At 45.6% G+C, this 15,754-nt stretch overlaps 1 protein-coding gene across 1 annotated transcript in view; it reads right to left on the bottom strand.

The window, feature by feature from the left end:
• Window positions 1–15,754, bottom strand: part of MYO3B (myosin IIIB) — a 1,488,954-nt gene that overhangs the window by 1,126,936 nt on the left and 346,264 nt on the right. Inside the window, exons 8-9 of the mRNA XM_086956107.1 lie at window positions 9,309–9,407; window positions 8,946–9,060 (exon numbers count right to left, since the gene is read on the bottom strand). Coding sequence (XP_086812233.1) covers window positions 8,946–9,060; window positions 9,309–9,407 — 214 coding nt within the window. The remainder of the gene's footprint in view (window positions 1–8,945; window positions 9,061–9,308; window positions 9,408–15,754) is intronic.

Here is a 15,754-nt window from a genome sequence, read left to right as displayed (position 1 = left end):
GTAAAGGTCCGGACCTATCAGCCTGAGTGTGTTGCCTGATCGTATATTCTCTATAGTCGATTACCCTCAGTTCCTCTAGCAATTCTGTGTGTTGGATATGGGCCTCTTGAAGTTGTGTGAGGTGGTAATTCGTACCCGCGGCCTCGCTTTCCAGCATCGCTAGTCTACCCTCCACCTCCTTAAGCCCTTCCACCACTGATTGTTTGATGCCCACCTTCATACCCATCGCCACTCCGCGCATGGTCACCTTAAAAGCGTCCCACTCTATTTGCCTGGAGCTAGCCGTGTTCGCGTTTTCATTAAAAAATGTTGTGATGGCGTCTGACAGTGTGGACCTGAAAACTGAATCCTCCAGCAACCCCGGCGGTAGGCGCCATGTCGGTATTGGAGTCGGAATCCTTCCCCATTGCATTGTTAGTTCCACCGGGTTATGGTCAGATAACGTCTTCCCATGTGAGTGGCAGATTCAATGGACCCCAACAGAGTGTAAGAGCAGAAGATGCAATCTATTCTGGTGTGTAACTTGTGGGGTGGGGAGTAAAACGTGTATTCCCTGTGGTGTGTATGCTTGATTCTCCAAGCATCCGACATGTCCCGGTGTGCTAGTGCTTCCGCTTGTTTTCTGCTATCTGTGTAGGGGGGGATGAGACCTGTCAAGTGAGAGATCCAGGACCGCGTTGTAGTCCCCTCCTATTATCCAGTCGTGTTCCGACCAGTCTGAGAGCACTCTGCTAAGAGTAGCAAGGAACTTCAACTGTTCTGTGTTAGGTGCATATATACAGCCTAGTACTATAAAGGATTTCTCGTACAAACATATATCTCCCCTCTTTATCTATCCGTTGTTCTATCATTTTGAAGGGGACAGTATTTTTTAGCCAGATTGCTGCCCCCCAGGAAAACGCAGAGTAGGTGGTGGTGAACAATTGGCCCTTCCACTTCCTAAGCAGTTTCACGCCCTCTGTCCCATTTAGATGGGTCTCCTGTAAGTATGCTATAGTCACCTGCCTTCTATTCAATTGCGCTAAAATTCTGTGCCGCTTGTGCACTGATCCCATACCCCACACATTCCAAGTTCAGATCTTGTAAGTGTTAGGAGTCGATATGGTAATGAGGAACTGTAATGTGTGGCAAACCCAGTACAAAGAGTATGCTAGTCATCTCTATGCGTGTTTCAAGTGCCCTAACTGTGCTAAACTTCCCAACCTTAAGGTCCCCATCTGAAAATAGTTGAAGACCAAACATCAGTACCCAACGTGGGTAACAACTAAACTTAATTGTGCCTTAGGCTGGGGGGGGTGAGCCCGGTTACTCAGACTCAAGAGCTGTTTGCTGAAGGACTTTACATTACACCCTGTTAGCAACATAAACCCTGTTCCACCCGTACCCACCTCCGCATTTTAAATCATACATTCATATACATTACCAATCGACATCTTCAACATAAACAGTCAAAATTTGTTCGCCATTTGTGCCGTAATCCGTGGAAACAATTTCAAGCTAGTGTCCGAGCCTGACACTTCCGTGCGTGATTCAGACCGGCTGTCCATGTCCGGTTTGTCTCGGGCGTCGTGGGCTGCCAGTGCGGTCGTTGTCAGCAGCGCTGTTTCCGTGATCATCCCCTCCTTGGTCGGCGTCTTCTCCCCGCTCGTGCCGGACTTCTTGCCCGCAATGCCCCATGGGACCGGCAACTGTTCCATTCGGCGAAGGGGGCGTTCCCCCAGTTCTTCCATCATGAGTTCCTGTGAGGGGTTTGGCGTGAGTGTCACTTCCAACCATTCCGATGCTTCCTCAGGGGTGTAAAAAAAAAAAGGTTTTGTGTCCGTGCATAATTTTTTGGTGTGCCGGGAACAGGAGTGCGTATTTCATGTTACGCTCCCGCAGCGTTCAATTCACTCCCAGGAAGGTCGATCTGGCTTTCTGTACCGCCGGGGTGAAATCCGGGTATATCGATATCGTCTTACTTTCGTAGTTCAGAGGAGCGTTCTCTCTAGCTGCCTTTAGGATCGAGTCTCTGTTCTTATAATCTAGTAGACGCGCAATCAGGGGGCGCGGAGGTGCACCTGGTCTGGGCGGTCTTGGGGGCACTCTGTGCGCACGTTCCACACTGTAGAGCAGGGTGAGTGCCGCTGATGCCACCACTGTCTTCAGCCAATCTTCCACAAACTGTGTGGGGTTCGACCCCTCGCTGAGTTCCGGAACGCTCAGGATGCGGACATTATTGCGGCGCGAACGTACTTCTGCGTCGTCCACTCTGTCTCTCAGGCCTCTGAGCTGACGTTAAAACTCCTCTAGTCGCGTGGAGTGTTCCGTCTGTTGAGGTATCAGGTCATCAAGTGCAAGCTTGTGTTCAGTGACTTTCTCAGCCAGCTTGTTGTGGTCAGCCTTCAGAATGGAAAGCCCCATTGACATCGCATCCATACGCGTTTCCAGTGCTTCTCTAGAGGCCCTGATTTCTGTCAAGATTAAGTCAACTTGGCCTCCTGGGAGTCCATGCCTGTCGGCGGTACCATTTCGTTATTTGAGGAAGCCAGAGGTTCCTCAGAGCCAGTAGACTACATCGTGGTATTCGCCACTGGGTCCGGCTGTTTGAGTCTACGCCCCATGCCTCAACCATGTCCTTGTAGTTAGGTTGTTCTCCAATGGCATGCGTCTACCCCCTCGTTGTCGCCAGTGCTCTCCGTCCACCGTCTCCAGGAGTCAAAGGGCGTATGCCGCTGTCCCAAGTCGAGAGCCCCGATCGGCTGCAGCCGTGATTCGTTGAAGTGCGCCCATGTGTATGTCTCGTGCGCTCCGCTGTGCACGAATAGGGCCTAGATACCGCCCATGTTTCTCACCGACTGGAAGTCCTCTCTGCAGGAGGAGGGGGGTGAAACATGTGTGCAGTCCCAAGCGCCTTTACGGAGCGTGCCTCCACCACAGTTCGCTGCGCTTCAGTACGTGTGTTCCGTTGTTAGGTTTCCCTTATCTGTCCAATGTATAGCCCCTCCGCGTTATGCGCCGGGCAGGTATCCCCCTAGTCTCCCCTGTTGGTTCCTTTCAGCGCCCTGGGGCCGTGCTCGGCTCCTCTAATTCCACTGCGGCAGTTAGTGTCCTCCGTGCCGGCTACCGCAATTTAGGCCCGTGTTTGCGACTGGAGGAAGGGCACCTCCTCAGTGAATGCCGGGTATCCCTCAATGCGCGATCCGGCATCACCCCAGATCAGCTGCACTCGACTAGAAGGGCAATTTACCCTCTTCGGCCCATGTCTCCATTCCACGCCTGACAGTGGCATTCAAAATGGCGCCCGTGTCTACTCACAGAGGTCACGGCGTCCAATGCTCAATCAGGGCTCCCTCCCAGCGGCCAGCAGTGTCGGTTCCTCGATATATTGCGTCGTCCGCTCCTCGGCTCTCACCCCGGCCAGTTCACTCGCACCGTGACAGCCTCACCGTTATCGCGGTCTGGGTTCTCACCCTCTCTAAGTAGTCGGGGCTCCGATCTTCTTGCAGGAGTGTTCTCTCGCTGTACACTCTCCGGGTCAGTTTGGTCATTAGTAGCTACTGGGTGCCACTCAACTGGAATCTTCCATGAAGGCACTCTACACTAAAGGGTGCTTTCTGAGAAGTTACAGATATTGTCCCGTTCTTGACCATAGGGGATTATTTGTGATGTTTGTTTGGTGATTGAGACAACCATTGCAATTTAGATATTCCATCTTGAATTAATGCTACTAAAATTGATCTGCATCCTCAATCCCCTAGAACACCCTTTACAGCTTATACAGAAGTTTGATGGAATATCCAATCAGACCTGGCTAGTGTTCCATCAAATACTGTGTGCCCAAGATCCTGACACCCAGTGACAGAGCTATGCACTGGCTGTACTAGTGCCAATGCACTTAGTGAAAACTTCCATCTCCTGTAGTTTATAGGCAGTGTCTAAAAACAGCTGTTTTGAATTTCACAGATCTTTTGAGGTAATCGGGTGAATCCTTTTTATTCTTGGCCTGCTAAGCTGGGTCTTAGCCGCCAGGGTTTACTCACAGGACGTCCAAGCAACTAGACAACAAAGGAGGGAAGCACAGCAGCCTCAAAGATATGAAATAGATCCCACTGTTCTTGAGAACAGCATCACAGAACATCCAGATAAGAAAAGTGATAATCTGGTCTGGTAAGTGGGCTAAATACTCCTCAGATATTCAAAGTTGTGTTTCACAGACTAGGGGCCCGATTCATAGAACTAACTAAAGTCTAAATCCTAAACGTACTACCATTTTGGTATTCACAGAAAGCACTCATTTTGGTATTCACAGAAGGCACTTACTCATTAATGAGTAAGTGCCTTCTGTGAATACCAAAATGAGTAAGTGCCTTCTTTGAATACCAAAATGAGTAAATGGTAGTAAGTTTAGGATTTTGTCTTAAATTAGTTCTGTGAATCGGGCCCTAAGATTTTAGAGCTAAATCCCAACCTTTTTTGTGGAATTTTCAAGCCCTGGTGATATGTCACAGTCTTTTCACTCATAATCTCCGATCTGACACATAAATGCCTCCATAAACGTCTGTGGGGCACCCACATTTCAAACGTATGTCACCCTCCAAAAAGTGTTAATTTTCCGTTCACCTTAATGGGATCACCCTTTTAATTGCTTGACTTCTACCACATTTTGGGAGTTCAAAACTTAGCAAGCAGACTTAACAAACCAAAAAAAGACTGACCTATCTCACCTACCCACCCACCTATCAAAGCTGAGTGAACATAATTAAATATGAGAGATGCCCTACTGTCCGCAAAATCTTATTTCGCAAATCCTGTTACTTTAGATGGCTGGTGAGAGGCGTTTTAGTAATAGTGTTCTTTGCTTCATTCACCCTTTCTTTTAGCCACTTCAAAGTTCCTGGAGCATTTAGGGCAAGTGCCTCAAGAGAAATCCCATGCAAGTTCTGTGTCTGAATGATGGAGTTGTAACAGTTGCCCATAAGATGGTTCTACATCAATTAGTCATCCTACATCAACTAAATCAACGATCCAGGAAACTGCAAAAAGGACAAGCTTGCATCTATAGTGCTTTTTCCAGGTATAGAATTTCAAAGAATCGAAAGCCAAAGACTATATCAAGACTATACAAATATATCAGTGGAGGTTTATGTGATGTTATACTATATTTAAAACTTCCACCGTCGAATTATACTTTTTAGAGATTGAAATTTTGAAATGGGAATATCAACATCTTGCTAAATCCCTGCTGTAGAAAAACATTAGGTTTCAGCTTCTGAGCCTTTTACATACGCCAACATGTAGGATTGGGGTGTGGTCTCAGAAGATATAAACAAGCAGGTATTGTATTGCATTGTATTTATTATTTATTACGTGCAACTGTCACCCTACGGGTATCCTGGCGCCCAAACAGGAAATAGTCAGATGGTACAACAATACACTAGCTGTCTTGATATATAGAACAGCCGCCAGAGCTATAAAAATAGAGTCACGGGGATTATACTTTGGCGAACAGCCAGGTTTTCAGGCTCTTTCTGAAACCCAGGTGGGTGTCAATTTGTCTGATGTTCTGGGGAAGCTCGTTCCACAACCTAGAGGCAGAGGTGCAGAAAGCTCTGCCTCCCATCCTCGATCTCCTGATCCTGGTAGTAGCTGCCAAACTCTGGCTCGCAGAGCGCAGGGACCTGGAAGGTCTATACCAGGAGAGCCTTTCCTGTAGAGGGATAGGTCCCGTGTTGTGCAGGGCTCTGTACATGATACATAGGGACTTGAAGGCAACTCTACTCCCGATTGGCAGCCAATGTAGATCTCTTAGCGCCAACGTAGTGGAGGAACTACGAGGTCTTTTAAGTGCCAGCTTGGCCGCTATAGACTGGACCCTCTGGAGCCCCTGTAGGATATATAAGGGGGCCCCTAAATATAGAGAGTTACAATAGTCCAGTCTGGCCAGAATCACACTCCTAACTACTAGTGGTCTAGACTCAACAGGCAGGAGGGGCAGAATCTTGTTGAGTGCTTTCAACAATCTATAGCAGACACTGATGTTTTTATTGGTCTGGGAGGTCATTTGGAGATCCGCATCAAACAGTACCCCTAGATTGCGCACAGTCTTAACTGGGATGCAAGGTTCTGCTCCCGGCGCAAGCCTGATCTCATGGGAAGGTTGTTGACTCAATTTGGCTGACAAACAGTAGACAACCTCTGTCTTCCCCTCATTAAATTGAAGGGAGTTTATTGTCAGCCACCTGGCCACCTTGTTCATGCAGTTCTGGAAGGACTCCATGGTCACCGCCTGTCTTCCTTCTAAGGAGAACACCAGTTGTGTATCATCGGCATAGTTTATCAAATCTATACCGAAGGATTTGATCATGGGGATCAGGGGCTGCAGATAAAGATTAAAAAGAATGGGGCTGATCGAGGAGCCCTGAGGTACTCCGTGACTGACCAGGGACTTGGGAGATGAAAAGGGTGCTAGGGTCACCACCTGTTGTCTACCTGTCATGTAGGATTGTATCCACCTCAGGGCCTTGCCCTTCACGCCCAGTTTTTCCAGCCTGCTTAACAGAACTGCATGGCTAACCGTATCGAATGCGGCCGACATGTCCAACAGCACCAGGACTGAGGAGTTGCCATTGTCGGCTCGCATCCGGAGAGTGTCCAACATGGTTGCCAATGCAGTTTCTGTTCCGTGGCCTGGGCGGAAGCCAAATTGGTCCTTATCCAAAAGGCAGTTGTCTTCCAGATAACCTGACAAGGACCTACTGACCACCTTTTCCAGAATTTTTATCGGGTAGGGCAAGAGGGATATGGGCCTAAAATGCGCTGGAATTGTAGGGTCCAGCGAAGGCTTTTTAAGCAGGGGGGTGACCACTGCCTGCTTCCATGCTTCCGGCACTATGCCTTCTTCAAGAGATTGGCGACAGATCTGATACATCCAGGGGAACAGCTCTGGCCCATATTCTTTCCAGATCCTGTGCGGAAGAGGGTCTAGAGGAGACCCAGATGACACATTCTGGGCCAGTCTAAGAAAGAGCTCCTCTGTAAGAGGGGTGAAGTTTTCCATTGAAGACAATGTTGGTGAGGGTTCCTCTTCTTCTGTCTGTGCCTCTGCATCTTTGCAGCTATCCCTTTCCTCCTTCAGCCCCCCCCCAATTTTAGCAATCTTTTCCTCAAAATAGATCGCAATCTCATCACAGAGTTCTTGTGTAGCAACCACCTTATTACTCGTACAGGTGGGATGTGAGAGATCCCTTATGATATTAAAAAGGGTTTTGGTACTGTTAGGGGACTGACGAATAGTAGTGGCATAGAAGAGTGCCTTAGCTTTGGCGATGGCTCCTTTATATTTTGCCTGTTCCACTTTCAGCTGTTTTTTTATCCATCTCTGAATAGTATCTACGCCATTTCTTTTCTGCCTGTCGGCGTGCATTGCGTAGGGCTTTCAGCTCCTCATTAAACCAGGGAGCAGATGGTTTCTTCTTATTCTTTATAATTTTCAGAGGGGCAAGTCTATCTAGGGTCTTTATGATGTGATTACAATACTTTTGGTAGTTCAGGTCTACCGATTCCTCTGGGTCATAGGAAACATTGCTCATAAAAATAGGCTTTGTTTTATCCTTTGGTAATTTAGACCAATTCCGTCCCTTCCTATAAGTCACCGGTCGCTCACTTCTGTTCCCCTCGGTAGATATGGAGATCTGGAAGTGGATTAGGGAGTGGTCAGTCCAGTGCTGAGGTAGGATATCAACCATCCTAGTCTCAGTCTGGTTGGCGAAAACCAAATCTAGGATATGTCCCCCTGAATGGGTTGGTTTCTGTACCAACTGATCCAGACCCCAGTTTCCGCAGTTGTCCTTCAGATCCCTCAGGTGGCTCCCCAGGGACCCGTTGTCCCATAGGTTAAAATCTCCTAGGATCAACATTCTGGAGTGGGACAGGGCAAGGGCAGCAATGGTGTCGAACAGCGCCTGGTATTGTGTTTCCGCCCCAGGTGGTCTGTAACATATCAATCCGGTCAGGATCCTACCTTTTGGTTCTTGCAGGGAGAACCCCAATAGTTCTACCCCCGCCACCCCATCAATCTGTAAAGGGGAAAAGTCCCACTTATCTTTATAGATCACTCCAAGCCCTCCTCCTCTTCCCAGTGTCCTAGGTTTATGAAATAGCTTGTACCCTTCAGGGCATGACAGTCCCAACTCAACCGTGGTGTCCACAGTAGTCCATGTCTACGTGATGAATAGGGCATCTAGGTAGGTAGGACAGGAATACACAAGAGTGTGGACAGATCTCCTATGCTACTGTGTGACCTAACTAGCATTTTTATTGGAACAAAATTTGGATTGTCTTAAGGAATACTCCAAACTCGATTGGATAGACCTAGTAGGGTTCAAACTCTAGGTCTCTACTTACCAGTGGCATCCTTTACAGATATATGTATGGTAACTTACTGCACTTAGCGCAATTCGATATTTGCCAGCTAAAACTGTACTCCCACAGTTTCTTCCCACACATTTCAGCAAGTCAAATAATTGGGTGAAAATAGTCTGATAATTATCAGGACATGGGGATTTTTGTGCATTTTTCCATCAAAATCCCCTTTTTCGAGGACAAATTATTAACTGGGAGCTTTTTATAAGACTCAATAAATTCCGACACAGTGGAGTCAGCTTTTTTTGGGCTTGCTAAATATCTGGTAAAAAAAATGAAAACCAATTGTGTAATTTTTAAACATGGGAATAATAAAGATTGATGTAGGAATTTGTTAATTACATGGAATTTGTATCATGCAATTTCAAATCATGGCCACGCAAGTAAGTGAATACTACACCATCTACGCACAGGCTACTTGATACTAAAGAGCGATTAATCCAAAACGGGTTACACCAATACATTGGTACCAAAAATGTACCATGGCATCCAGCAGGTACGTGCCATAATATTCTATCTGTGGTTGCTGTATAATTCCTTACCTCATCTGTGAACCCAATTATCCGAAAGCAATGCTGAATTGCTCCAAATTGCCTCGTGTATGAGTCCTTGGTAACAATATCTTGCATAACTTTTCCAGTTTCATTACCAATGTATCTAATGATAAACAGATATTGAAAATGTCATTACAGAATATAGAGAATGCAATTATTAAACATATACACATATTTATAACTAGGTACATCAAAAGAAAACTTTGACACATGTAAGTCAATTGTTAATGTACATGGAATTAACTTTCAGATAAAGTTTGGAAAAAGAGGTTTAATATAAATCTTAACCAGTGATTCAAATGTTTTTTCGTTTCCGGTCCTGCCCAGGTGCAGGACCAAACCACTATTTACCTTGGAGGCTTATTTTCAGGAAGACTGTACTCAGAAAGCTTCTTTTGGTGATACAGTCCGGCGTAAATGTAGTAGAATATGTGGAAGTTTTTCTCTCCGCTACAAAATGATGAGAAAACCGGTTCAATATAATGCATACATACAGTGGGTAAGCTGCGTGCTGAGGAATGCTTGGTGGTGAGAAGCAAATTTGAAAACAGCAGTAATTCATTAATGCGTTAAGAACCGAAGTAACAAAGGCACACATCTGTTCCCTTATCTCAAAGCGGGCATCTATTAGTTTCCAGCACAGCACTGCATTGCCTTTGCAGAGTCTCAAGCGCACATCTACTGCTATGTGATCCAATTTGTTAATTACTTTATATTTTGTTCATGCCAGTTATATTTCTCTTCTTTTTTTTCCTTTTCCTTTATCATTTGCTTTAATGCATATGAACAACTTCAAACGCTGTTCCATACGTCGGCACGCTGACATCTACCCACTAAAGCCTAGCATAATGGGCCAGGTAAACGGGTGGAAATTCTTACACCTAGGAATTACCCGCCTGGATTATCCCCTACCATTTACTGGTTTTTACACCAGAAAGGGAGAGGGCCCTGGAAATCAGTGTCACTAATACTGTGCCATTTTCGTCTGTTTTTCACAGATACCAAGCAGTTTTCAGAGTTCATTTTTTGCCAGATTTAAGTGAGTCTAATGTGAGAGAGGGACATTCCTGCTGTGCAAGTTTTACAACATTACTTGTAATCACAGTTTAATTATTAACTCCAGTGTTTAGGGTCTAATCATACATACCCCGAGCATTACTCTTAAGAGATGCTTACAAATTACTTCATTGTCGTAACTCAAATGATGACACTGTTTTACATCATATTGTACAACTCAAAATTGTACACCATGAAATCAGAACATTGGAATTTTTGCATTATATCTCTCTCCTTACCAGAATGGACCAGAGGACATGGTATAATGCAGCCACTACTATTTTATTATACACCGTCTAAAATCAAACCCTCTCCAACACTTCTTTAACTGAACCAATCAATGATTACCTGCAAACACTGACTCTGGATTAATAGGAAGCTTAAGCAAAGGTTTACTCATTTAAACCCCTATACAAAACGGTTGGGGCACATGCCACACCTATATATCATGTCTTTCTGAAAGCAAGATAACTTCTAAAACATAGTGAAGACATTTTGGAGTACTTAAGGCAAGCCTAATATTATGTTATCACCTTACCATGGAGGAATAACAATGTGGTTTCTGTGACTTCTGGTTTAAGTCCCCTTGCACATGGAGTTATTTCTCATGCCTGCTCTATTGGCATAGTGCTCTTTTGTTGTAGTTCTATATAAACAATGCAAACGTTGGCAAGTGCAGTCCAAAATGTTGATCAAGTTCTGATGTTGATATAATTAGTTAGAAGCTTCTTCAAAGGCTTATTCAATTAAACTCCTTTACAAAAAGTCACTGAAAAATGCAGCGGTTGTGTCTTTTTTAAAGATATTTCGGAGTACCTAACATAAGCCTAATAGTATATTTATCATACAAACAAAAATGAGTCTGCGGTTTCTGCGTCCACTGATTCAAGTCCCCTTGCACATAAAGTAATTTTTCTTACTGCCTTTAATGGAAGAGTGGCCGTTTTTGTGGTTACACATGAATTCTTAATGCTAAAGTTGGCCAAGTGCTGTTATCGCAACTGATGAATCCCTGTTATATACGTTATGAACAGTATATGTCAATAAACTTCGTGGACTTGGTAAAGTCATAGAGAAATGTGCATCAGCGCAAGTGAACTCAGCTACAGTCAAACAAACCTACTAACATCCTCTCGATCAATTTTTTGGGAAGACTTCAGCATCAAAGCAGCCAAAGGAGAGACTTGTATTCTGGTCTTGCATCATCTATTCACGTCTTTCAACACCATAACCAACAAAGGTTTATTCACATCTCGGATTCATATCCATGTGCTTTAAAGGAATAATCCTTCGATGTTTCAAATTATTCTTAGCATGGCAGTAAACATTGCAAGCATAACCAGAACAATGATAGTATTAACTCCTTAACTGCTGGGGTTCCCTCCTCCTAAATGTGCGGAGCACTTTTTTGGCTGTTTGGGGTAGTTCGCAGTTAGGGATCCATAACTTTTTTCCACAGAAGGTATCCACACCAAATGTGCGTCCTTTTTTCCAACATCCTGAGGATACTAAAGGTACGCAGGGTTTGTGGATTCCCCTGGTCGGGACCGAGAAAATGAGCAAAATATAGCTACATTTTGAGTTCATTCTGAAAAATAGGATACAATTGCTCTGAATAAAAGTCTGCTTTTTTTTCTTAAACATTGAATTAAAAAACGGTTTGCTGTACTAAAGTCACAATCTTCACAGCCTTCAGAAACATGCAGAGCTGAATCGTAATACTTAATTTATTTACCGCAGTTTTTGCATTTTTCAAAGAGGCAGCCCATTTGCCTATTTTGTGTGCTTTCAGCCTATTTCCAGTTTGTGGTGGAAACTAGGGTGAAAACAATGGGTGATCCAGAAAACCTATAGATGTCTGACAATTAGACAAAATTCTGAATTTAGCAAGGGGTCATATGTGCAGATCCCTCAAGGTTTTTCCAAAGAAACTAACTACTGAAATATAAAAAAAAATGAAATGAAAATGAGTAGGAAAAATTGGGTATTTGTGACAACATTTTCATCTGCAACTTTTTTGCCATGATGCCTATTTACAAAAGAAATATACCATTACATATGCTAGACCCATCTGGCTGTGGAGATATATAGAGTTTATAGATTCTCCAAGAAACTGAGGTACCCAAAGCCAACAACTGAGCTGCAGCTTACAATGGTCTTTCATTGTGTACCAATTATAGAACAATTCATATGGTGAAATATGTAGAGTGAAAAATGGGTATCAAGGAAACATTTATATTTCTGAACTGGGCACAAGATATTGAGTTTATGTGCAGTGGTTATCTATACATCTATGAATTTGTGGCTACCCGTACTAGCATACGATTTAAAGGTCATTTTTCCAAATGCCTTCTTTCTTACACACTGGCTTACATTTAGAAGGCAAATATTCAATTGTTAATAAGAAATGTTCTACTATTCTATGAGCCCACATGTCTTCCAATAAAAATGGTATCTCACTAGTGTAGGTAGGCATAGTGCCCAAAACACAACATGGACACATCACATTTTGTCCACTCAAAATTGCCCCTTTTTAGGTTTCGACTGGGGAACGAAGCGTAAGCTCCGCCCCCAGAGAAATCTGTCGTTTCCAGTAAGGACTCTTGAATACGCCCCTCTGTTCGATTGGCTAGCTCCATAAATGGAGGCTAGCCATTGGAACAGAGAGGCGTCCGTCATGGCCGGACCAGATTCGGGGGCGTTCCCGAGAATTTTTGGCTTTTGGCTACGTCATGCTACGTCAGCCAAAAGCCGGGAACGCCCCCGAATCTGGTCCGGCCGGGCCGTGCTTGCAGCTGTCCTGCCTTCCTCCGTGTCCCTCCTCCCGCCGTCCCCCCTCCCCTCGCTCTCCTGTGCACGTTTCCCGCCTCCCTCCCGCCGTCCGTGTCCTCTCCCGCCCCCCTCCCGCCGTTCGTGTCCTCTCCCACCCCCCTCGTCCTCTCCCGCCCCCCTCCCGCCGTTCGTGTCCTCTCCCGCCCCCCTCGTCCTGCGACCGTGGCTTCGACCCATGATTAAACTAGCGCATGTGATAGGTTGCCAAACAAAGTATACATTGTCCTTTAAAAGCAGTTCTTCTAACTTTCCAAAGAATGCGTCTATTTTTGTTGTTGTTCCTTTGCTTCAGTGCTACGAGGCTTCGACGACGAGAGCACTTGAAACACAAACATCACGTGACGTCAAAGTGAACTTTTTTTTCTGCATTTACATTTATATAGCGCTTGCTACCTCTAATGAGACGTTGCAGCTCTACCCGCGACACATTTTGTGAAGCCAGATCCACTCAATACAAGCATTTAAAATCGGGTACACTGCGCGCTGCAGGCAGGGGCTGGCATTGGTATTTTAGAGAATAAACCGCGAGACTTGAGTGGGACTAGGGGCATGCCACGCCCCGCAGCATCTGCGGGCATCTCATACCAGAGGCTGTCGAGGTGTTCATTGTTAACACTCGGATCCCAAACTCGCGGGCGAGTGGATCGGTAACCTACGGACGAGGATATACGGGGCAAAGGTGAAAACATCGATCAAAGTAAGAAGGTGAGATTCACGGATCGGAAACTAAGTATGAGTTCTAGTACAACAAGACGTGTAGGAGAAACTAGGAGTAAACTAGAACTAAAGAAAGAAAAAGAAGTGAAATGGTGAAAAGATGTGAAAGAGGATTGGGTAAGAGAAATAAATAAGTATGGAAGAAAAGGAAACGCGAGGGAGGCAAGAGGAGAGGAAAGAGTTAAAGGAGAGAAGTAATCATGTTAGAGAAAAGAAGTAAAAAGAAAACAACAAAGAAAAAAGACATTAAAGCGTCGGCAAAAAAGTAGAGTGCCGAAGGGTAGCTGATTGTTTTACCTCAATGGACAGAAGGCCTTATTACAGAAAACAATGAAGGATGGATGGGTGATCTGTTGTGGGAGCCTAAACAGAAAAGCACAGAGAGTGACAGTAAAGCAAATGATAAAATGCCGTCGCTTATGAGTGTTCCCAAAGTTACACCACGGTGCCAGTGACCTGTCAGGCGACCTTGAGGGATCATGCGGGCCACTGGCGCCTCTGGGTGTCAAACTGGCGGCGACCCGCAACACCATTTCTTTAGGCGGTGCCGTCTCAAGTGAGACGGGCCTCCACTCAGCTGTCGCATCTGAAGCCTGTTGGCTGTCAGTGAAATGAAGCAACGGGCTGCATTTTACGGCGTTATGTGCTTTTGTGTAGCACTCCCAACATTTCAGAGCCGCCTGCGGAGGTGAAAAGGGTACTGGTAAGATCATGTGATAAAGTAGCCTGTGCTAATTAGAGCGCTACAAAATAGCAGGACGGCTGTCAAATGCTGTAACATCAATTACATATTCCTAACACGTGGAGGTGGGAGAACGAGGGCTTATCAGTGAAGGGTGTTCTTTGTTGCTCTAGATACACGCGTGTGTGTTTATATGTGTAAAGCCTCTATTAGTGATTAATTAGCGAACTTCGTATTGGAAATATTACACATTCAATGCAAACGCACCCTCGGTTTTCAGAAACCACGTTTCATCATCAAAACCCGGCCGCAGCGTAGCCTCGCTTGCATCCCCCCTCCTTTAAAACTACTCAGTCTTGTACTAGGTAACTTGCTGCAATAAGTGCTTTGCCTTTTCTCTGTGGTGCCTCGGCCCTTGCATTATTCAGTGCCTTGAAGGCTGCACGGGGAGCGCTATCACCTCTATGGGATGACAGCACACTCGGCTCACACTATTCCTGTCTGGCACAGGGCGACGTGTTCTACTAAGATCTTTGCCTGTTCCGCGGGGTAATCACTTATCCCCTGTGCATCTCCTGCGTGGGGCGAGGTCACTTTCTGCAGTAGGGGTGTTGTCTGTTTTCTGGGGAGGCCCCAAGTACAGAGCACACTTCTATTGTATACACACCCTGGTGCGCACGCACACACTGCTCCCCTTTCTTCTTTCGTCAATAAGTATCTGTCATGCGGTCACTTTCTGCAGTTGGACTGTTGTCTCTTTTCTGGGGATGCTCCAAGTACAGAGGGCACTTCTATTACACACAGGCACGCGCGCCCACCCTGCTCCCCTCGCTTCATGCTCCATTAAGTGTATGCTCCATTAAGTGTCTGGCACGAGGCCACTTGTTGCTTTAGGAGTGTTCTCTCTTCCTTGGGGTGACTGGAGTGTTGCGTCTTCCCTGCGCCCTCTGCACTGCTGAGTCTGGGGTCAGGTCACAACCTTCACAGGAGCGCATGGGCAAAATGACTGCGTCACAACCTTCACAAGAGCGTGGGGGGGGGGCAAGATGACTGCGTCACAACCTTCACAGGAGCACCTTGAGTGCAAGATGAATGCATCACAACCTTCACAGGAGCGCGTGGGCAAAATTACTGCGTCACAACCTTCACAGGTGCCCCTTGGGGTACTGTACGGCTTCTGCCAAATGAACTACTGGTACCATACTTTTTCAAAACACAGCCCCAGAGGTTTCTCACTCCCAGGGCGTGAAACAATGCCCAAGAATCCGAGGCTGTATTTCTGCATTAGGGGTATGCTGAAGCAGAAAGTGGTGAAAAGGAACTAGACAGTGGGGTCAGGATCATGCGAACAAGGTTCATATCATTATTGGTGAAAGCCAAGCCCTCATCATATAAGTAGTCCCATCACCATGAGGGCGAAATGCCGCATGTGGAAATGCGAAAAGAATGTCTAGAATTAGCGTAAATTACGGTAAATCGCATGCGCATTACCTATTCAAGTAGTTTAGCA

The sequence above is a fragment of the Lissotriton vulgaris genome, chromosome 2_1 (genome assembly GCF_964263255.1).
Source record: "Lissotriton vulgaris chromosome 2_1, aLisVul1.2, whole genome shotgun sequence".
Classification (NCBI taxonomy): Eukaryota; Metazoa; Chordata; class Amphibia; order Caudata; family Salamandridae; genus Lissotriton; species Lissotriton vulgaris.
Note: the sequence above shows the minus strand (reverse complement) of the source record. Positions and strands in the feature narration are given on the sequence as shown.